At 47.2% G+C, this 22,482-nt stretch overlaps 1 protein-coding gene across 1 annotated transcript in view; it reads left to right on the forward strand.

The window, feature by feature from the left end:
- The window catches only part of LOC105495313 (cytochrome P450 2A13), a 47,765-nt gene extending 34,904 nt beyond the window's left edge, over positions 1-12,861 (forward strand). The window contains exons 5-13 of the mRNA XM_071086886.1: positions 2,213-2,448; positions 2,728-2,885; positions 3,866-4,015; positions 4,255-4,415; positions 5,494-5,670; positions 7,682-7,823; positions 8,291-8,478; positions 8,999-9,140; positions 9,800-12,861. Of these exons, the coding sequence (XP_070942987.1) occupies positions 2,267-2,448; positions 2,728-2,885; positions 3,866-4,015; positions 4,255-4,415; positions 5,494-5,670; positions 7,682-7,823; positions 8,291-8,478; positions 8,999-9,140; positions 9,800-9,981 (1,482 nt within the window). The 5' untranslated portion in view covers positions 2,213-2,266 and the 3' untranslated portion in view covers positions 9,982-12,861. The remainder of the gene's footprint in view (positions 1-2,212; positions 2,449-2,727; positions 2,886-3,865; positions 4,016-4,254; positions 4,416-5,493; positions 5,671-7,681; positions 7,824-8,290; positions 8,479-8,998; positions 9,141-9,799) is intronic.
- The last annotated feature ends 9,621 nt before the right edge of the window (positions 12,862-22,482 follow it).

The raw sequence follows: 22,482 nt of genomic DNA on the forward strand, positions 1-22,482 counted from the left end.
GTGCTGATCCTCCTTCCCACCTCTTCCCCTCCAAAATCAACAAACAACTTTCCTCTCTCCGCTTTGTTCTCTGAACTTTGCTCCCTCCACACAGGTCTCAGAGCTCAGCATCCCAGAACACTTGGAGCAAGATGTCAGTCCTGGGGGTGCCAACCTCACCCACCTCCCCTTGTCCAAAGTTGGTCACCCAGAGGACAGGTGCAATGCTGGAATCCCCAAACATCAGAGCCTGTCCTGTGGCCATCTGGGGCCCCTCTCAGGGTCTTGTTGAGGCTCATCTCAGGCCCACATAGGACCAGTCTCAGCACCTGCCTCATGCTCACGTCAGAGCCCAATGGAACCAACCCTATATGGTGCCACTCTTACACCCTCTAGAAGCAGGGCATTCATATGCCCTCAATGACACCTGAGACAACACACAGAGCCCTCTTGGCACCAAACATGACTTTAATATTCTTCTGCTGTCAAGTTCAGTGCCAACTTCTTTCCCATCCTCGCGTACACCTGGGGGCAGTCCCAAAGCCAACACAATGCCTCCCCTCCCTGGTCGTACCTGAGGCTGATATCAGAACCCGCCAGTGTCATCCCTGTGTCCACTGCTGATACCAATCTCGGCACCCACCTCCTGCTAAGCCTGGCCCGCACTTGACTCCCAGGGTGATCTAGGCCAGTCAATGAAGTGGGACGAGGAAAGAGTTCACATCCCAGCTCCCTCACTTACTCCCTGTGTGACCTCACTCAAGAGGATTTATGGAGCCTAGATCTGCTCATCTTCAAAATGAGGATGATCATGAACCAACCTCATTGTTACAAAGATTCGACCAGATCATACACACCTAGACTTAATCTTCCCATATACGACCGTGCTCACCAAAGGGTAACTGTCCTGTTTACTAAGGAAGAATTTCTCTGAGGGAAGGACAGGAGGCTACTCATCCCTTCTCCACTCCCACCCACCCCAGGCTCTGCCTCTGTGCCTGACACTGGAGTTTACCCCAATCTCTTCTGCGATTGTTCCCTCTGCCTGCTAATAGTAGTAGCCCCTGACAAAGCAGGAATCACCCTTAAAGGAGACTTAACTCACCCTCATATATGATCCTCTCTTCCTAAATAGTCCCTTTCCACTGGCAGGAAAACCAAATCCACAAAGTGGAATTAACGACGCAGAACAGGAGAGATGGGAGTTCAGGGCCACTCACGCATGTCCCCTGCCCACTGTCTGTTTTCTGTCCTCTGTAGACCCTTATATAAAATGAGAAACATAAATAACAATAATAATATTCATTGGAATGATACAATCAATCTACTGGGTTTCCCTAAGGATCAAGGTTGGAAACGAGTGGATGTCTTTGTAAATTCCAACCCTTGGGACACTTGAGATTTTTCCACCATTTGGGGGTTGTTATTACTATTTCTCCAGACCTGGCCAATCCCTCTGCCAACTGATAACTCGAGGTACTCTCCTCCAGGTGTGGGGAAAGTTCCCCTGAAATACGGATCCAGTCTTCAACCCCTTTCCCAACCAGAGATGGGCAGTGGAGGTTCTATGGCACCCATCCTGGCCTCACTCTGAGGTTCCAATGAGGATTCTGGGCATCAAGAGACAGCTCTGGGCCAAAGCAAAATCAAGTCAGCTCCTGGGCGGTGTGCTGGGCTGCTGGGTTTTCTGGGAGGAGCTGCTGGGCTTGCTACACACTCCTCCTCCCAGAAACTCCACACCCACACCCTGGTCTTCCTAGCCCCAAGACTCTCAAGTCCATATGCCTGGAATCCCCCCTCCTGAGACCCTTAACACTGCATCCTCCTCACCAGAAGACCCTCAAATGCACAGCCACACTTCTGTCTCACCTCAATGAAACACAGACCTTTGGGTTGCTCTCCCCAGGAACCCCCACATCCACAACTTTGAGGTGCATTCTCAGTCTCAGACCCAAAATCCAAAGTCCAGGTGCTCCCCTGTGCAAATATTCCAAACTCCTCCGTTCTACAGTTTATCTGATGCCCCCTCCTTAATACACAGCCCTAGGGCACCCCTCCTGAAGTACCACAGATTTATTCTGGAGTTCCCCTCCCTGTTCAGCTTACCCAGGGTCCCCCTCCTCCTCCCTTGCTGACTATGTCCCAAGCTAGGCGGGATTCATGATGGGGGGTGTAGTGGGGAGGTGAAATGAGGTGATTATGTAATCAACCAAAGTCCGTCCCTCTTTTTCAGGCAGTATAAAGGCAAACCACCCCAGCCGTCACCATCGATCATCCCACTGCCCCCATGCTGGCCTCAGGGCTGCTCCTGGTGGCCTTGCTGGCCTGCCTGACTGTGATGGTCTTGATGTCTGTCTGGCGGCAGAGGAACAGCAAGGGAAAGCTGCCTCCGGGACCCACCCCATTGCCCTTCATTGGAAACTACCTGCAGCTGAACACAGAGCAGATGTACACCTCCCTCATGAAGGTGTCCCAAGGCAGGGAGATGGGTGGCACGGGGTGGGGGCTGCCCAGCTGGCTGGGGCTTTGTGGCAGGGGATTGACCAGTGTGGACTGGAGTCTTACAAAAGGGATTTTTGGAGGATCAGCATCAGGGTCCTAGCCAAGAAAGACAGGATCTTGGGATGTCCAGCTCCCTGACTGAGAACCTAGGGACAACGGATCCCAGGAGTTGACATCTCGGTGCTGGGCCCATTCAGAGTGGGAGCTGCTCCCTCTAACCTCTCCCACCCGCCTCCATCAAATCAGTGAGCGCTATGGCCCCGTGTTCACCATTCACCTGGGGCCCCGGCGGGTGGTGGTGCTGTGCGGATATGATGCCGTCAAGGAGGCTCTGGTGGACCAGGCTGAGGAGTTCAGCGGGCGAGGCGAGCAGGCCACCTTCGACTGGCTCTTCAAAGGCTACGGTGAGGGGGTGCCCAAGAGGGGGAAGGTGACCAGGGGGACGGGATGGTCTCAGTGTCCCCAGCCTTCTCCCTGCCTCTCCTGCCCACTGGAGGCTATGACAGAGCCCCCTGTCTGGTCTTATCTCCCCATCTCCTTTCATTCTGGCCTCTCCCTGTGTGTCCCTCACCTGTCTCCAGCGTCCCTGTCCTGATTCCTCCCTGCATCTCTCTGCCCCTAGTTTTCTCTCCTCATTCCGCCTCACTGGAGTCTCCTGTTTCCCCTCTCTCCATCTCTGAGGACATCCCGGGTTTCTGTTTTCCAACCCTGGTCCTCTGTCTTCATTTGTCTTTTTGTCCTTCTCAGCTTCTGTGCTTCTCCGTGTTTCCCCTCTCTCCACTTCCCTCTCCCACTCCTTCCTCTGGCTTAGGATTTCACAGGATTCCTACTTCCACATCTCCAGCCTCCATCTCTGAGTAACAGTTGGTCCTCCTTCCCAATCCTCTCTGTTTCTGTCTCTGTATGTTTCTCTCTTCTCCAGCTCAGCTTAAGAATCTTTCACCACTTTTATTTCCTCCTCCCAGATCTCCCCATATCTTACTTCCCCTCCTTCCATCCTCTTTCTCAATCTCTCTCTCTCTTTCTCTCCCTACTTTCTTCCCTTCCTCCATGGAGTGTCCCTGTATCCCTCTGTTTCTCTGGGCATCTGTCTGGCCTTTCTGCTTCTCTTCTGATTCTCTTATTCTTTCTACCCGGGGTCTGTCTGTCCGTCTCTCTCTCTCTCTCTCTCTCTCTCTCTCTCTCTCTCTCTCTCTCTCTCTCTCTCCCTCACTCTCTTGTTTCTCTGACTCTGAGTTTGCAGCTCTTCTGGGCACTCCCGCTGAATCGTCTCTCTCCCACCCCACTGCCTCTCTGCTCCACCCTTGGGGAGCCCCCTGGAGCTGGTCTGCTCCTGCCCCCGCCGCCCTCTGACCTCTCTCCACCCCCATGTTCACCTCCCCAGGCGTGGTGTTCAGCAACGGGGAGCGCGCCAAGCAGCTCCGGCGCTTCTCCATCGCCACTCTGCGGGACTTTGGTGTGGGCAAGCGCGGCATCGAGGAGCGCATCCAGGAGGAGGCGGGCTTCCTCATCGAGGCCCTCCGGGACACGCAAGGTGAGCAGGGCACCCCGAGGGGACGGTTGCAGGAGCAGGAAAACGCCCAGGGCGGGGACCCGCGCGCGCGCGTTCTGCCTGATGATGGGGACTAGGTGGGGAAAGGCCCCCGCACTTCCAGCCCTGGAGTCTGGCGCTGGGAATTTGGCTCAACAGGGCCCTGCCTCCTGGAATTCTGACTCTCCCCAGGCCTCTGAGTTGACTCTCTCCCCAACCCCCTTCTCCGGCCACACCCGCAGGCGCCAATATCGATCCCACCTTCTTCCTGAGCCGCACCGTCTCCAATGTCATCAGCTCCATTGTCTTTGGGGACCGCTTTGACTATGAGGACAAAGAGTTCCTGTCACTGCTGCGCATGATGCTGGGAAGCTTCCAGTTCACGGCAACCTCCGCAGGGCAGGTAACCGGCTGCAGCCCGGCCCCTGATGCCCCTACCACAACCTGTCAACTGCTCCCCTACCTGGAGACAGGTGCCCCAAACTCCCACCCCCCTCCAGACAGTGTGCCCTCAAAATCAGCCCCCAATATTGGACAACTGTACAGTTGCACCAGAAACCAGGACAGATGCACAATACCCAGTCTCCAAGGACACCCGAATAGCTCAACAGATGCTCCCCAAAACAGAGCCTGCCAGCAGGATTCAAGCCCTCAGCTCAGCTCTCTTACCTGGGTGCATGTTCCCATCCCCAACTTACTGTAATTTCTAACAGGTACTCCCTACCCAGTTCTTCTTTTCACATCTATACAAATGTTCCAAATTAGCCCACTGGAATATCTGGCCAAGCACCCTCTACTTCACCCACTTTAAATACCTGAAAACATGGACAGCTGCCCTAACCAAGACCCGAAACACATAAATATCTAGACAGATTATTCCCCAGACACCCAAATAAGTGTTCTCCAACCCTTTGCAATCACACACCCTACAGAGGAGCTCCCAATGCATCCCACTTGGATACATAAACACCTGAACAGGTATCCCCTCCACTTTAACATCTTCACCAGCCGCGCTTTAATACATGAACACCTGAACAAAAGTCCCCAGTCTGGACCCAGTAAGTATCTGGATAGTTGTCCCCAACCAAGTCCACTTAAATGCCTAAATACCTAGAAAGGTGGCACTCCCCTCATACAAGCCACACCTGAATAGCTAAACACCTGGACAGGTGTCTTCCAACTCGACTTCACTTGAATATCTGAACACCTAGATGTGTGCTCCAATCCAGCCTCATTTAAATACCTGAAACCTGGATATATGCCTCAGTTCTTCTCACCGAAATTCCTAGACTGTGGCCCTGGCACCTAACCCATGTGAAAACTTAGATATAAGTTCCCATCCAACCCCACTGAAATACCTAAACACCTGGACAGATGCCTTTAACTCAGTTCCTTCCTTGCTATGAAACAAGTCCCATTCCCATCAGCTCCAGGCCCCTGACAACTGTCCTTCCCTTCCCATCCTCTCTCTGCAACCCCAGCTCTATGAGATGTTCTCTTCGGTGATGAAACACCTGCCAGGACCACAGCAACAGGCCTTTAAGGAGCTGCAAGGGCTGGAGGACTTCATAGCCAAGAAGGTGGAGCACAACAGGCGCACGCTGGATCCCAACTCCCCACGGGACTTCATCGACTCCTTTCTCATCCGCATGCAGGAGGTACACCCCAGCAGCCAGTGCGGGGAGGTGCAAAGCCAGGCAGGGGGAAATCAGGCTGGGAGTGGGGCAGGCAGATAACACAGGGCCATTCAAATAGCCCTTGTCATAATAATCCTCACAATTGGCCGGACGCGGTGGCTCACGCCTGTAATCCCAGCACTTTGGAAGGCCGAGGCAGGTGGATCACCAGAGGTCAGGAGTTCGACCAGCCTGGCCAACATGGTGAAACCCTGTTTCTACTAAAAATACAGAAATGGGCCGGGCGCGGTGGCTCAAGCCTGTAATCCCAGCACTTTGGGAGGCCGAGACGGGCGGATCACGAGGTCAGGAGATCGAGACCATCCTGGCTAACACGGTGAAACCCCGTCTCTACTAAAAAATACAAAAAACTAGCCGGGCGAGGTGGCAGGCGCCTGTACTCCCAGCTACTCGGAAGGCTGAGGCAGGAGAATGGTGTAAACCCGGGAGGCGGAGCTTGTAGTGAGCCGAGATCCGGCCACTGCACTCCAGCCTGGGCGACAGAGAGAGACTCTGTCTCAAAAAAAAAAAAAAAAAAAAAAAAAAACAGAAATGACCTAGGCATGGTGGCATGCGCCTATAATCCCAGCTACTCAGGAGACTGAGACAGGAGAATTGCCTGAACGCGGGAGGCAGAGGTCGTATTGAGCGGAGATCATGCCACTGCACTCTGGCCTGAGTGACAGAGCAAGACTCTGAAAAAAAAAAAAAAATCCTCATAATCCCAACTATATCAACCACTGCTGTTCCATCTACTGAGCCCTCACCCACAAGCAGGACTTGTGCACATGAATTAGAATAGCAAGCACTTCTACAGCACTACCACGTGCCAGGCACTGTGTTAAGTGCCATAAGATAGTCCCCACTGAACACTCACAACAGCTTTGAAGGAGGTTCAATCATGGCCCCGATTGTACCAGTGAGGAAACTGAGGCCCAGAGAGTTGAAGTGTCTTAACTGAGGTCACACAATAAGGAAACCTTGGTCCCCCAAGCTCAAACCCTGGTGTCTCTGAGCCTAAAGCTGGTGCTTTTAGCCACCAAGCTCTCTAACCGTTCATGCCCTGGTTATCAGACACACCTCTGTGGACAGGTGACCTGGCTTTACATTGCAGGGTCCCCACATCCATCTGGACATCATTTTCCCATGGGGGAAGGCTTTAGGGAGTCTGAAGCTCAGGGAGAAAGGATCAAGGGAGGAGATTCCTCCACAGTAAGTGTCAAGATTTTTAGGGAAGAAATAGGATGCTGTTGCTTAAAGTTCTACGCTTGTTTCTTAGAAAAACTCTTTTTTCCTGACTCTTCATCTTGCCGTCTCTGTACTACTTTCTCTTCGTCTCCCCTCATCATTATCTTTCTAAATATTCCTACCATTAAAAAAGTAACAGACTGGGCAAAATGAAAAAACCCCATCTGTACAAAAACTACAAAAAAAATGACTGGGCATAGTGGTACATGCCTGTGGTCCCAGCTACTCAGGAGGTTGAGGTGGGAGGATAGCTTGAGCCCAGAGTGGGCAGAGGCAGCAATGAGCCAAGATCACGGCACCGCACTCCAGCCAGGGTGACAGAATAAGACCGTGTCTCAAAAAAATTAATTACTTTTTAAAAAATTAACAAGTGAGCCTGCATGGTCATGTGCATTTGCAATTCTAGCTACTCAGGAGGCTGAGGCTGGAGGATTCCTTGAACCCAGTTCAAGTCCACCCTGTGCCACTTAGCAACGCCAAGTCTGTATAAGAAAAAAAGACTGACAGCTAAGTTGATAATTAAAGGACAGACGGTCAGCGAGGTAAAGAAGCTGAGAAGGAAGAGCATTTTGGGCAAAGCCAGCAGCCAGGGCAAGGGCTGGAACCTGGAGCGAGTCTGGCAGATCTAGGGTCCCTCTTTCCACCTTTCATCTGGACCAAAGAGAGGAAGATTCAAAGGAGAAGCCCTAGAAGGGCCCCAAAAGCATGGGAAGTGAGGTTGGTCTAAAGCCCCCTCTCCCTGCAGGAGGAGAAGAACCCCAACACGGAGTTCCACTTGAAGAACCTGGTGCTGACCTCGCTGAACCTCTTCTTTGGAGGCACCGAGACCGTCAGCACCACCCTGCGCTACGGCTTCCTGCTGCTCATGAAGCACCCAGAGGTGGAGGGTAAGGCTGGAGGGGGAGGGAAGTGGAGGGTTCCAGACCCTCAAAACTCCACTGACCCTGGTGCAATGTCCCCACCTGTCCCAGATCCCAGGACCCTGAGACGTGCCTTGCTCTCCAGAGACAGGGCAATATTCAGCTGATAGGAATCAGCTGAGTCTCACTGGCTATTAAAATACTGAAAATGTCTGCAGTGATCTGTCAGCCATTCCTCTCCCAAGCCCACTTAGTGCCACTATCTACTCCTCCGGATCATCTCCTAAGTTCCTCCCTGTGCCTCCCCTGTGATTTTGGCACAACCTGGTTAACAGGATCCTGCTCCAACAATGTGAATCACTGATGTCTGTTATGAGTGGTCTACCTCCGTGTCATTGGTGGAGCCATGTAATCCACCCCGTTTTACCTATTTGGACTATAATCCCTTCTCTGAGACCCCTAAATACCTAAACACATCCCCCCATCTCCCCAAGCCAAGGTCCACGAGGAGATTGACAGAGTGATCGGCAAGAACCGGCAGCCCAAGTTTGAGGACTGGGCCAAGATGCCCTACACGGAGGCAGTGATCCACGAGATCCAAAGATTTGGAGACATGCTCCCCTTGGGTGTGGCCCACAGGGTCATCAAGGACACCAAGTTTCGGGATTTCTTCCTCCCTAAGGTACTGTCCCCCCACCCCCCAGACTACAGGGACGTCCAGCCTCTCTCTGTATCCCCAGCATCCCACCCCCATTAGAAGCTTTCTAGACCCTGTCCCACTCCCTCAATCAGTCAAAGAAGACTTCCCCCACCACCACATCCGTTCCACCTTCCCACTTAGAGACTCCTGAATCCTGCATCTCCCCAGACTCTTTGTGTCAGGAGAATCAACCCCATGTTCCCAAACTTCCTGTCTTAAGAAACAGGAGCCCCCTTTCCATTAGGCTTTTTGCCTTAGGGACACAAGTCTCAGGTCCCCCAAACACCCTGCCTAGCAGGACATGGACCCCATGTCTCCCAAACTTCCTGTTTCAGAGACATGAACCTTCTATCCCCCAAAGCTCCTCCCTCAGAGGTCCCCAACTCCTCCATGCCTGCCACTTCCGCTTACCTGGGGCACCTTAGTTCCCCCTCCAGCCCCTGTGTACTTTCACCAATCCCCCAACCTGCCTCATCACACACACCTTCCTCCTCCCTCCCAGGGCACCGAAGTGTTCCCTATGCTGGGCTCCGTGCTGAAAGATCCCAAGTTCTTCTCCAACCCCCAGGACTTCAATCCCCAGCACTTCCTGGATGAGAAGGGGCAGTTTAAGAAGAGTGATGCTTTTGTGCCCTTTTCCATCGGTAAGAGACCACTGTTTGCCGCCAGGCCACTGCTCACACCAGCAGGCGCCTCCCTCACCCAGCTCCCCTCTGTGCTGTGTAGTCTGGTATTTCTCCAGGTTGGAAGTTCCTGTTAGAATCTACCCTTAAGCCACCAACTGATACTACCTTAACCACCAACCACCCAATACCTGCGCCCAGGTAAAAGGGAAGGAAACATCTTCCCCCATAGATTTATTTGTCTAGGGTCACACAGCAGATTGTTCAGATCCCTGAAAAGGAGATAATGGCACAGCACAGCAGTCATATTTGCAAGTGTGTCTCGCAGGTAGGGGCATCTAAACCTCCCATTGCTACACCTGGCATAGATCACCCCATCTATGATGGATGCGTGACATTATGCCTTTTTCAAAACCCATAGAAATGTACAACACAGAGCAAACCCTAATGTAAACTATGGACTTTGGTTAGTAATAATATATCAATATTGGTTCACCATTGTTATATCTCTTATAGAAAGAAACTGAGGCTCAGGGAGGATTAAAGTCTCCTCTGAAAGTCTCTGAGTTCATAATATTCCACCTCTCCTCCCTGGGAGAGCCGCAGCTGGGGGTCGGTAGTGGGGCGAGGCTGCACTGAGAGTGGGCTTCACCTCCACCCCTCCCGCCTCTCCCCCTCAGGAAAGCGGAACTGTTTCGGAGAAGGCCTGGCCAGAATGGAGCTCTTTCTCTTCCTCACCACCATCATGCAGAACTTCCGCTTCAAGTCCCCCCAGTCGCCCAAGGACATCGACGTGTCCCCCAAACACATGGGCTTTGCCACGATCCCACCAAACTACACCATGAGCTTCCTGCCCCGCTGAGGGAGGGCTGTGCTGGTGCAGGTCTGGTGGGCGGGGCCAGGGGCGGGGCTCAGGGGAGGGGCGGGACTAAGAATGGTTGCAGGATAGGGGAAAGGAAGACTAGGTGGTTAGAGGGAAGAGAAGAAACAGAAGGGGCTCAGTTCACCTTGATGATGTCCTTCAGAGCTGGGATGAGAGGAAGGGAAACCTTATAGTATGCTATGGAGAGTAGTAATAATAGCCGCTCTTATTTCCTGAACAAGTACCTCCATGTCAGCTTTGTTCAAAAAGCGTTGCACGTTCACCTCACTTAATTGCCACAAACCTCTGCAAAGGGGAACAGCACTCATGCCCATTTTACACGTGACAAAGCTGAGACTCAAAAAGTTGTCTCTATCTGATGTCTCACAAAACATATGCGCCCAGAAAATCTTTGAACACAGATCTGTGCCCATAGCCCTCTAGAAAGATTCTTAAAAAGCACCCTACCTTATGTAAAACAGCTTAGTATAGCATCAGACGTCCTGAACATCCCTGTCCTGAGGGTTTTTCCAGAGACCTGAAGGGTGGCTGTCCTACCTTCACTGCACACTTGCCTACACTCTCACCTACTCAGCATGCTTTGAATACCGGGGTACAGTCTGAGCTCACTACCAGGTAAGGCCACTGTGGCCCACTCAGAGTCAGTACACGGACACAATGAGACATGAATGGACATACAGAGTCAGTCCATTGACAATTCTTTTGCACAGCAGAAGTTTTTAATTTTAATGACTTTCTGCCATTGTATCTCTTAATGAAAAAGTTGAAGGAGAGAACCACTTTCAGAGAATGCCGAGAGAACTCTGGATGAAGACGTACCTTATGCATGTGTGTGATCATGTGCAGGTGTGCATGTGAGCATATGACTGCATATTCTTCTCCGTGTATGCATGAAACACATTCCACTATGTGTTTCTGAAGGTGGGGCTCTCCTGATGGATCTGGGGTCCATTGTAAGACCCAGTTAAGAGTTTCACAGTCACTGCCCACTCTCAAGGAAGTTAGTGTATGTCCCCCTTAGAAGCTGCCTTACGGCATTCACGAAAATTAACTCAAAGTTTATCATAGACCTAAATGAAAAGTGAGTATAAAATTTCTAGAAGATAATACAGGAGAAAATCTAGATGACCTTAAGTTTGGTGATGACTTGTTAGATACAACACCAAAAGAACAATCCTTGAAAGAAGCAATTGATAAGTTCTGTGTCATTAAAATTAAAAATTTCTGCTCTGCAAAAGAATTGTCAAGAGAATGACAATACAAGCTGCAGACTGGGAGAACATATTTGCAGGGAACATATCTGATAAAGGACTTACATTCAAAATACACAAAGAACTGTTAAACTCGACAATAGAAAACAACTCAATTAAAGAATGGGCAAACAATCTGAGCAGACACCTCACCAAAGAAAATATACACATAGCAAACAAGAATAAGGAAAGATGCTCCACATCATATGACAGTAGCAATTTCAAATTAAAACAATAGTTTTTTTTTGTTTGTTTGTTTTTTTTTTTTTTGAGACAGAGTCTCGCTCTGTTGCCCGGGCTGCAGTGCAGTGGCCGGATCTCAGCTCACTGCAAGCTCCGCCTCCCGGGTTCACGCCATTCTCCTGCCTCAGCCTCCCGAGTAGCTGGGACTACAGGCACCTGCCACCTCGCCCGGCTAGTTTTTTGTATTTTTTAGTAGAGACGGGATTTCACCATGTTAGCCAGGATGGTCTCGATCTCCTGACCTTGTGATCCGCCCGTCTCAGCCTCCCAAAGTGCTGGGATTACAGGCTTGAGCCACCGCGCCCGGCTAAAACAATAGTTGTGTACCACAACCCACCTATTAGAATGAGTAAAATCCAAAACTGACAACACCAAATGCTGACAAGGAGGTGGTTCAACAGGAACTGTCATTCATTGATGAGGGGAATGCAAAACGGCACAGTTACTTTGGAAGGCAGATTGGAGATTTCTTGCAAAGCTAAACATATTCTTACCATGTGATACAGCAATCATGTTCTTCTGTATTAACCCAAAAGAGTTGAAAACGTATAGCCATACAAAAAATTTCTGCACAGATATTTATGGCAGCTATGTATTCATAGTTGCCAAATCTTGTATGTAACCAAGATGTTCTTCAATAAGTGAACGGATAAACGAACTGTGTTATGTTCATACAATGAAATACGGTTGGGCATGATGGCTCATACCTGTAATTACAGCACTATGGAAGGCCAAGGCACGTGGATCAGTTCAAGTCAGGAATTTGAGACCAGCCTGGCCAACATGGCAAAACCCCATCACTACTAAAAATACAAAAATTAGCCAGGCATGGTGGCATGTGCCTGCAGTTCCAGCTACTTGGGAGGCTGAGGTGGGAGAATTGATTGAACCTGTGAGATGGAGGTTGCAGTGAGCTGAGATGGAGCCACTGCACTCCACCCTGGGTGACACAGTGAGACTTTGTCTCAGAAAGCAAGCAAAAAAAAAAATCTATCTATCTATCTATCTATCTATCTATCTATCTATCTATCTATCTAGATATGAAATTTGGCAATAAAAAGAAATCAGGCCTCAGAAAGACATGGAAGACCTGAAATGTATATAGCTAAGTGAAAGAAGCCAGTCTGAAAAGGGCACATACTATGTGATTCCAACTATATGACATTCTGGAAAAATGAAACTGTGAAGACAGTACAAAGATAGTAGTTGCCAGGAGTTTAGGGAGGAGGAAGGATGAATAGGTGCAGCACGTGGTTTTAGGGCAGAGAAACTATTCTGTGTGATACTGAAATGGTGCATAATATTATGCCTTATTCAAAACCCATAGAACTGTACACAGAAAAAATAAAACCTAATGTAAACTATAGACTTTGGTTCATAATAATATATCAATATTGGTTAATCATTGTAACAAAGGTACCATACTTATAAAAGATGTAAGGGGAAAAAGAAGTATATAGGAACTTTCTTCCATTCCAAGATGGTCAAATAGGAACAGCTGCAGTCTGCAGCTCCCAGAGAGATCGATGCAGAAGATGAGTGATTTCTGCATTTCCAACTGAGGTACCTGGTTCATTTCAGACAGTGGGTGCAGCCCATGGAGGGTGAGCCAAAGCAGGGCGGGGTATTGCCTCACCCGGGAAGCACAAGGGGTTGGGGGATTTCCCTTTCCTAGCCAAGGGAAGCCATGACAGTGTGTACCTGGAAAATTGGGACACTACCACCCAAATACTGTGCTTTACCAACAGTCTTAGCAAATGGCACGCCAGATTATATCCCATGCCTGGCTCAGCAGTTCCCACACCCACGGAGCCTTGTTCACTGCTAGTGCAGCAGTCTGAGATCGAACAGCGAGGTGGCAGCCTGGCTGGGGGAGGAGAGTCCACCATTGCTGAGGTGTGGGTAGGTAAACAAAGCATACAGGGAAGCTCAAACTGGGTGGAGCCCTCCCCAGCTCAGCAAGGCCTCAGCATTCCACCTCTGGGGGCAGGGCATAGCTAAGCAAAAGGCAGCAGAAACTTCTGCAAACTCAAACGGCCCTGTCTGACAGCTCTGAAGAGAGCAGTGGTTCTCCTAGCATGGTGTTTGAGCTCTGAGAACGGTAGACTGCCTCCTGAAGTGGGTCCCTCACCCCGATGTAGCCTAACTGGGAGACACCAGGAGGGGCCGACTGACACCTCATACAGATGGGTGCCCCTCTGAGATGAAGCTTCCAGAGGAAGGATCAGGCAGCAATATCTGCTGTTCTTCAGCCTCCACTGGTGATACACGGGAAAACAGGGTCACGAGTGAACCTCCAGCAAACTCCAATGGACCTGAAGCAGAGGGACCTGACTGTTATAAGAAAAACTAACAAACAGAAAGGAATAGCATTAACATCAACAAAAAGGACATCCACATCAAAAACCCCATCTGCAGGTCACCAACATCAGAGACCAAAGGTAGATAAAACCACAAAGATGAGGAGAAACCAGAGCATAAAACCTGAAAATTCTAAAAGCCAGATCACCTCTTCTCCTCCAAAGGATCACAGCTCCTCACCGGCAACGGAACAAACCTGGGCAGAGAATGACTTTGATGAGATGACAGAAGTAGGCTTCAGAAGGTTGGTAATAACAAACTTCAAGCTAAATGAGGATGTTTGAACTCATCACAGGGAAGCTAAAAACCTTGAAAAAGGATTAGACAAGTGGCTAACTGGAATTAACAGTGTAGAGAAGACCTTAAATGAATGGAGGGAGCTGAAAACCATAGCATGAGAACTACGTGACACATGAAAAAGCTTCAATAGCCGATTCAATCAAGTGGAAGAAAGGGTATAAGTGATTGAAGATCAAATTAAAGAAATAAAGTGAGAAAACAATGTTGGAGAAAAAAGAGTAAAAAGAAACAAAGCCTCCAAAAACTATGAGACTATGTGAAAAGACCAAATCTACGTTTGATTGGTATACCTGAAAGTGATGGGGAGAATGGAATCAAGTTAGAAAACACTCTTCAGGATATTAGGCAGGAGATCTTCCCCAACCTAGCAAGGCAGGCCAACATTCAAATTCGGGAAATACAGAGAACACTACAAAGATACTCCTTGAGAAGAGCAACCCAAAGACACATAATTGTCAGATTCACCAAGGTTGAAATGAAAGAAAAAATATTAAGGGCAGCCAGAGAGAAAGGTCCGGTTACCCACAAAGGGACGCCCATCAGACTAATAGTGGATCTCTCAACAGAAACTCTACAAGCCAGAAGAGAGTGGGGACCGATATTCAACATTTTAAAGAAAAGAATTTTCAACCCAGAATTTCATATCCAGCCAAACTAAGCTTCGTAAGTGAAGGAGAAATAAAATCCTTTGAAGACAAGCAAATGCTGAGAGATTTTGTCACCACCAGGCCTGCCTTACAAGAGTTCCTGAAGGAAGCACTAACCATGGAAAGGAACAACCAGTACCAGTCACTGCAAAAACATGCCAAATTGTAAAGACCATTGATGCTAGGAAGAAACTGCAGAAAGTAATAGGCAAAATAATCAGCTAACATCATAATGACAGGATCAAATTCACACATGACAATACTAATCTGAAACGTAAATGGGCTAAATGCCCCAATTAAAAGACACAGACTGGCCGGGCGCGGTGGCTCAAGCCTGTAATCCCAGCACTTTGGGAGGCCGAGGCGGGTGGATCACGAGGTCAGGAGATCGAGACTATCCTGGTTAACATGGTGAAACCCCATCTCTACTAAAAATACAAAAAACTAGCCGGGTGTGGTGGCGGGCGCCTGTAGTCTCAGCTACTTGGGAGGCTGAGGCGGGAGAATGGCGTGAACCCGGGAGGCGGAGCTTGCAGTGAGCCGAGATCATGCCACTGCACTCCAGCCTTGGAGACACAGCGAGACTCCGTCTCAAAAAAAAAAAAAAAAAAAAAAAAGACACAGACTGGCAAATTGGATAGAGTCAAGACCCATCAATGTGCTGTATTCAAGAGACCAAGAGACCCGTCTCATGTGCAGAGACACACATAGGCTCAAAATAAAGGGATAGAGGAAGTTCTACCAAGCAAATGGAAAGCAAAAAGAAGCAGGGGTTGCAATTCTAGTCTCTGATAAAACAGACTTTAAACCAACAAAGATCAAAAGAGACAAGGCCATTACATGATGGTTAAGGGATCAATTCAACAAAAAGAGCTAATTATCCTAAATATATAAGCACTCAATACATGAGCACCCAGATTCATAAAGCAAGTCCTTAGAGACCTACAAAGAGATGTAGACTCCCACACAATAATAATGGGAGACTTTAACACCCCACTGTCAATATTAGACAGATCAATGAGACAGAAGGTTAACAAGGATATCTGGGAATTGAACTCAGCTCTGTGGACCTAATAAACATCTACAGAACTTTTCACCCCAAATCAATGGAATATACATTCTTCTCAGCACCACATTGCACTTTTTCCAAAATTGACCACATAGGTGGAAGTGAAGCACTCCTCAGCAAATGTAAAAGAACAGAAATCACAACAAACTGTCTCTCAGACCACAGTGCAATCAAATTAGAACTCAGGATTAAGAAACTCACTCAAAACCACACAACTACATGGAAACTGAACAACCTGTTCCTGAATGACTACTGGCTAAATAACAAAATGAAGGCAGAAATAAAGATGTTCTTTGAAACCAATGAGAGCAAAGACACAACGTTCCAGAATCTCTGGGACACATTTAAAGCAGTATGTAGAGGGAAATTTATAGCATTAAATGCCTACAAGAGAAAGCAGGAAAGATCTAAAATCGACACCCTAACATCACAATTGAAAGAACTAGAGAAGCAAGAGTAGACACATTTAAAAGCTAGCAGAAGGTAAGAAATAGCTAAGATCAGAGCAGATGAATGAGATAGAGACAGAAAAAACCCTTCAAAAAATCAATGAATCCAGGAACTGTTTTTTTTGAAAAAATCAACAAAATAGATAGATGGCTAGCAACCCTAATAAAGAAGAAAAGAGAGAAGAATCAAATAGATGCAATAAGAAATGGTAAAGGGGATATCACCACCGATCCCACAGAAATACAAACAACCATCAGAGGATACTACAAAAACCTCTATGCAAATAAACTAGAAAATCTAGAAGAAATGGATGAATTTCTGGACACATACACCCTCCCAAGACTAAACTAGGATGAAGCTGAATCCCTGAATAGACCAAAAACAGGCTCTGAAATTGAGGCAGTAATTAATAGGCTACCAACCAAAAAAAGTCCAGGATCAGATGGATTCACAGCCAAATTCCACCAGAAGTACAATGAGGAGCTGGTACCATTCCTTCTGAAACTATTCCAAAATAGAAAAAGAGGGGAATCCTCCCTAACTCATTTTGTGAGGCCAGCATCATCCTGATACCAAAGCCTGGCAGAGACACAACAGAAAAAGAGAATTTTAAACCAATATCCCTGATGAACATCGATGCAAAAATCCTCAATAAAATACTGGCCAACAAAATCCAGCAGCACATCAAAAAGCTTATCCACCGTATCAAGTTGGCTTCATCCCTGGGATGCAAGGCTGGTTCAACATACACAAATCAATAAGCATAATCCATCATATAAACAGAACCAAAGACAAAAACCACATGATTATCTCAATAGATGCAGAAAAGGCCTTTGACAAAATACAACAGCCCTTCATGCCAAAAACTCTCAATAAATTAGGTGTTGATGGGATGTTTCTCAAAATAAAAAGAGCTATTTGTGAAAAACCCACAGTCAATATCATACTGAATGGGCAAAATTTGGAAGTATTCCGTTTGAAAACTGGCACAAGACAGGGATGCCCTCTCTCACCACTCCTATTCAATATAGTGTTGGAAGTTCTGGCCAGGGCAATCAGGCAAGAGAAAGAAATAAAGGTATTCAACAGGAAAAGAGGAAGTCAAATTGTCCCTGTATGCAAATGACATGAGTGTATATTTAGAAAACCCCATCATCTCAGTCCAAAATCTCTTTAAGCTGATAAGAAACTTCAGCAAAATCTCAGGATACAAAATCAACGTGCAGAAATTACAAGCATTCTTATACACCAATAACAGACAGAGAGCCAAATCATGAATGAACTCCCATTCACAATTGCTACAAAGAAAATAAAATACATAGGAATCCAATTTACAAGGGATGTTAAGGACTTCTTCAAGGAGAACTAGAAACCACTGCTCAACGAAATAAAAGAGGACACAAACAAATGGAAGAACATACCATGCTCATGGATAGGATGAATCAATATCATGAAAATTGTCATACTGCCCAAGGTAATTTATAGAGTCAATGCCATCCCCATCAAGCTACCAATGACTGTCTTCACAGAATTCAAAAAAACTATGTTAAAGTTCATATGGAACCAAAAAAGAGCCCACATTGCCAAGACAATCCTAAGCAAAAAGAGCAAAGCTGGAGGCATCATACTACTTGACTTCAAACTAGACTACAAGTCTACAGTAAAGCAAAACAGCATGATACTGTTACCAAAACAGAGAGCTATACAAATGAAACAGAACAGAGGCCTCAGAAATAACACCACACATCTACAACCATCTGATCTTTGACAAACCTGACAAAAAGGAACAATGGGGAAAGGATTCCCTATTTAATAAATGGTGCTGAGAAAACTGGCTAGCCATATGTAGAAAGCTGAAACTGGATCCCTTCCTTACACCTTGTACAAAAATTAATTCAAGATGGATTAAAGATTTAAATGTTAGGACTAAAACCATAAAAACCCTAGAAGAAAACCTAGGCGATACCATTCAGAACATAGGCATGGGCAAGGACTTCATGTCTAATATACCAACAGCAATGGCAATAAAAGCCAAAATAGACAAATGGGATCTAATTAAACTAAAGAGCTTCTGCACAGCAAAAGAAACTACCATCAGAGTGAACAGGCAACCCACAGAATGGGAGAAAATTTTTGCAATCTACCTATCTGGCAAAGGGCTAATATCCAGAATCTACAAAGAACTTAAACAAAATTACAAGAAAAAAATCAAACAACCCCATCAAAAAGTGGGTGAAGGATATGAACAGACACTTTTCAAAAGAAGACATTCATGCAGGCAACAGACACATGAAAAAATGCTCATCATCACTGGTCATCAGAGAAATGCAAATCAATACCACAATGTGATACCATCTCACACCAGTTAGAATGGCGATCATTAAAAAGTCAGGAAAGAACAGGAGCTGGAGAGGATGTGGAGAAGTAGGAACACTTTTACACTGTTGGTGGGAGTGTAAACTAGTTCAACCATTGTGGAAGACAGTGTGGCGATTCATCAAGGATCTAGAACTAGAAATACCATTTGACCCAGTGATCCTATTACTGGGTATATACCCAAAGGATTATAAATCATGCTACTATAAAGACACATGCACAGGTATGTTTATTGTGGCACTATTCACCAAAGCAAAGACTTGGAACCAACCCAAATGTCCATCAATGATAGACTGGATTAAGAAAACGTGGCACATATACACCATGGAATACTATGCAGCTATAAAAAAAGGATGAGTTCGCGTCTTTTGTAGCGACATGAATGAAGCTGGAGCAAACTATCGCAAGGACAGAAAACCAAATACAGCATGTTCTCACTCACAGGTGGGAATTGAACAATGAGAACACTTGGACACAGGTGGGGAAACATCACACAATGGGACCTGTCATGGGGTGAGTGAATGGGGGAGGGATAGCTTTGGGAGAAATACCTAACGCAAATGACGAGTTAATGGGTGCAGCACGTCAACATGGCATATGTATACATATGTAACAAACCTGCACGTTGTGCACATGTACCCTAGAATTTACAGCATAATAAAAATAAAATAACACAACATAAAATAAAAAAGAAGAAGAGAATTAAACCTAAGTAAAGTACTTAGAACTAATTGCTGGCACATTGCTGTGTTAGTTGCTGTTCTCCCAAGCCAGAAGCAGCACAGACAAGTTACCACCAGGGGACGCTGTATTCTCCCAGCTCCACGGGTTACTCAGGCTCAAGAGTCTGGCAGAGCATCACAACAGCCCTGAATTTGAATCCTGCTCTGCCACTGCCTAGCTGAGATCTTTTATTGCCTGCCTAGCTGAGACATTTACTAGCACTAGGCCTCTTTATTAATTTCAGTTCATTCCTTTTTTTCTTCTTTTTTTTTGAGACACTCTCACTTTGTCGCCCAGGCTGGAGTGCAGTGGCACAATCTTGGCTCACCACAGCCTTCACCTCCGGGGTTCAAAGGGTTCTTCTGCCTCAGCCTCCCGGGTAGCTGGGATACAGGCACCCGCCACCACCTCTGGTAAATTTTTATATTTTTAGTAGAGATGGGGTTTTACCATGTCAGCCAGGTTGATCTTGAACTCCTGACCTCCTGTGATCCACCCACCTCGGCCTCCCAAAGTGCTGGGATTACAAGCCTGAGCCAACATGCCAGGCAGAAAGCTGGTTTTCTTGAGAGGTGATGAAGACTTGAGGCCACGTCAACCATACCTGAGTTAGAATTCCAGTTCCAGCACCTACAATCTATATTTCCTTTGATAAATGACTTCATCAATCTGCCCTTCAGTTTCCTCCTTTATCAAATGAGTATTTTAACAAAATCTCTATATAACATATGGCAATCACGATGGATACACCATGAGGATTCAATGTGATACTGTAGGAAATCCTTTAATGCAAGGCTTGGCATGAAAAGCAACTCCTATCAACCTTAAAATATTAAGACTAATATTAAACTAATACTTGGGGGCAGGAAGATTACATGAGGGCAGTTCAGGACCAACCTGGTCAACATGGTGAAACTCCATCTCTACTAAAAATACAAAATTAGTTGGGTGTGGTGGCGTGCACCTGTAATCCCAGCTACTCAGGAGACTGAGTCAGGAGAATCGCTTGAAACCAGGAGGCAGAGGCTGCAATGAGCCAAAATCACACCACTGCACTCCAGCCTAGGCGACAGACTCTGTCACAAACCCAGCCCCCCTCCCAAAACCCCCCAAAAACCTGTGCAGGAGTGCTATTCTCAGCCCCATTTTATTTTTTTCATTGATTTTTGAAACAGGGTCTCACTCTGTCACCCAGGCTGGAGTGCGGTGGCACGATCACAGCTCACTGCAGCATTGACTTCCTGGGCTCAAGTGATCCTTGCACCTCAGCCTCCTAACTAGCTGGGACTACAGGTGTGTGCCACTAAGTCTGGATAATTTTCAAATTTTTTTGTAGAGATGGGGTCTCACTATGTTGCCCAGGCTGGTCTCAAACTCTTTGGTTCAAGCGATCCTCCCGCCGCAGCCTCACAAAGTGCTGGGATTAGAGTCATGAGCCACTGTGCCCGACTTCATCACCATTTTATAGATGAGGAAACAGAGGCACAGATGAGTGAAGACATTTGCTCAACTTCACATTGCTAGTGGCTGGTCCAGGATTCAGATTTAGAACAGTTACTTCAGATCTATTCTCCTTTGCACAACCACTCCACCCTCATTTTGCAGATGAGAAACGGAGGCTCAGTGAGGGGAAAATTCTTGATCAGGACTGTACAGGCAATGCTAGGATTTGAGCACTGCGTTCCTCTTTAGCTGGCACAGAGAAGTACCTGAGGTATTCCAGGGCTGTCCAGGTGGAGGCCCTTGCCTTGGCCACAGGAGTACATGGAGTCGGGGAGATATTAGAACACAAGTCACTGACATGGGCAGATCACCTGAGGTCAGAAGTTTGAGACCAACTTGGCCAACATGGTGAAAACCCATCTCTACTAAAAATACAAAAATTAGCCGGGTATGGTTGTGTGTGCCTGTAATTCCAGCTACTCGGGAGGCTGAGGCAGGAGAATCGCTGGAACCTTGGAGGTGGATGTTGCAGTGAACTGAGATGGCTCCATTGCACTCCAGCCTGGGTGACAGAGTGAGACTCCATCTCAAAAAACAAACAAACAAAAACAAACAAACAAAAATGAACACAGTTCAGAAGAATTCCTCAGGAGGTTAAGGGTCCCCACCTGCTTTGTCCACAGAGTTTATGTCCTTCTCAAGAAGGGTGTGAGAGAGAGACACGGAGAAATGTCTAGAGATACAGGGCTCTTTTTATTTTTTTTGTTTTGTTGTGTTGTGTTTTAGTTGGAGTCTCACTCTGTTGTCCAGGATGGGGTGTTGCCCAGGCTGCAGTGGAGTACTCTAGCTCTGGCAGCCCATCTGTAGCTCCCCTGGCCCATGTCTAGCTCCACGGGCCTGACTCTAGCTCCCTCCACCTCTCTGTGAATGTCTATGTCTCTCCCTGTGTCAATTACACATTCATCAAACACTTACTGTGTGTCTACCCACTGGCATATTGAGTCTCATGTCCAACCTCACAATGACTCTATAGGGTTGGTGTATTAGTTCATTCTCATGCTGCCAATGAACACATACCTGAGACTGGGTAATTTATGAAGAAAAAGAGATTTAATGGAGTCACAGTTCCACATGGCTGGGGAAGCCTCACAATCATGATAGAAGGCAGAGGAGGAGGAAAGACACATCTTACATGGTGGCAGGCAAGAGACAGAGCGTGTGCAGGGAAAACTGCCCTTTGTAAAACCATCAGATTGTGTGAGAATTATTCACTATCACAAAACAGCATGGGAAAATCCACCCCCATGATTCAATTACCTCCCACTGGGTCCCTCCCATGACATGTGGGGATTATGGGAACTATATCTCAAAATGAGATTTGGGTGGGGACACAGCCAACCCATATCATTCCACCCCTGACCACTCCCAAATCTCATGTCCTCACATTTCAAAATAAATCATGCCTTCCCAACAGTCCCCCAAGGGACCCTTAACTCATTTCAGCATTAACTCAGAAGTCCACAGTTCAAAGTCTCATCTGATATGAGGCAAGTCCCTTCTGACTATCAACCTGTAAAATTAAAAGCAAGTTAATTATTTCCTAGATACAATGGGGGTA

Source organism: Macaca nemestrina, chromosome 20 (genome assembly GCF_043159975.1).
Source record: "Macaca nemestrina isolate mMacNem1 chromosome 20, mMacNem.hap1, whole genome shotgun sequence".
Classification (NCBI taxonomy): domain Eukaryota; kingdom Metazoa; phylum Chordata; class Mammalia; order Primates; family Cercopithecidae; genus Macaca; species Macaca nemestrina.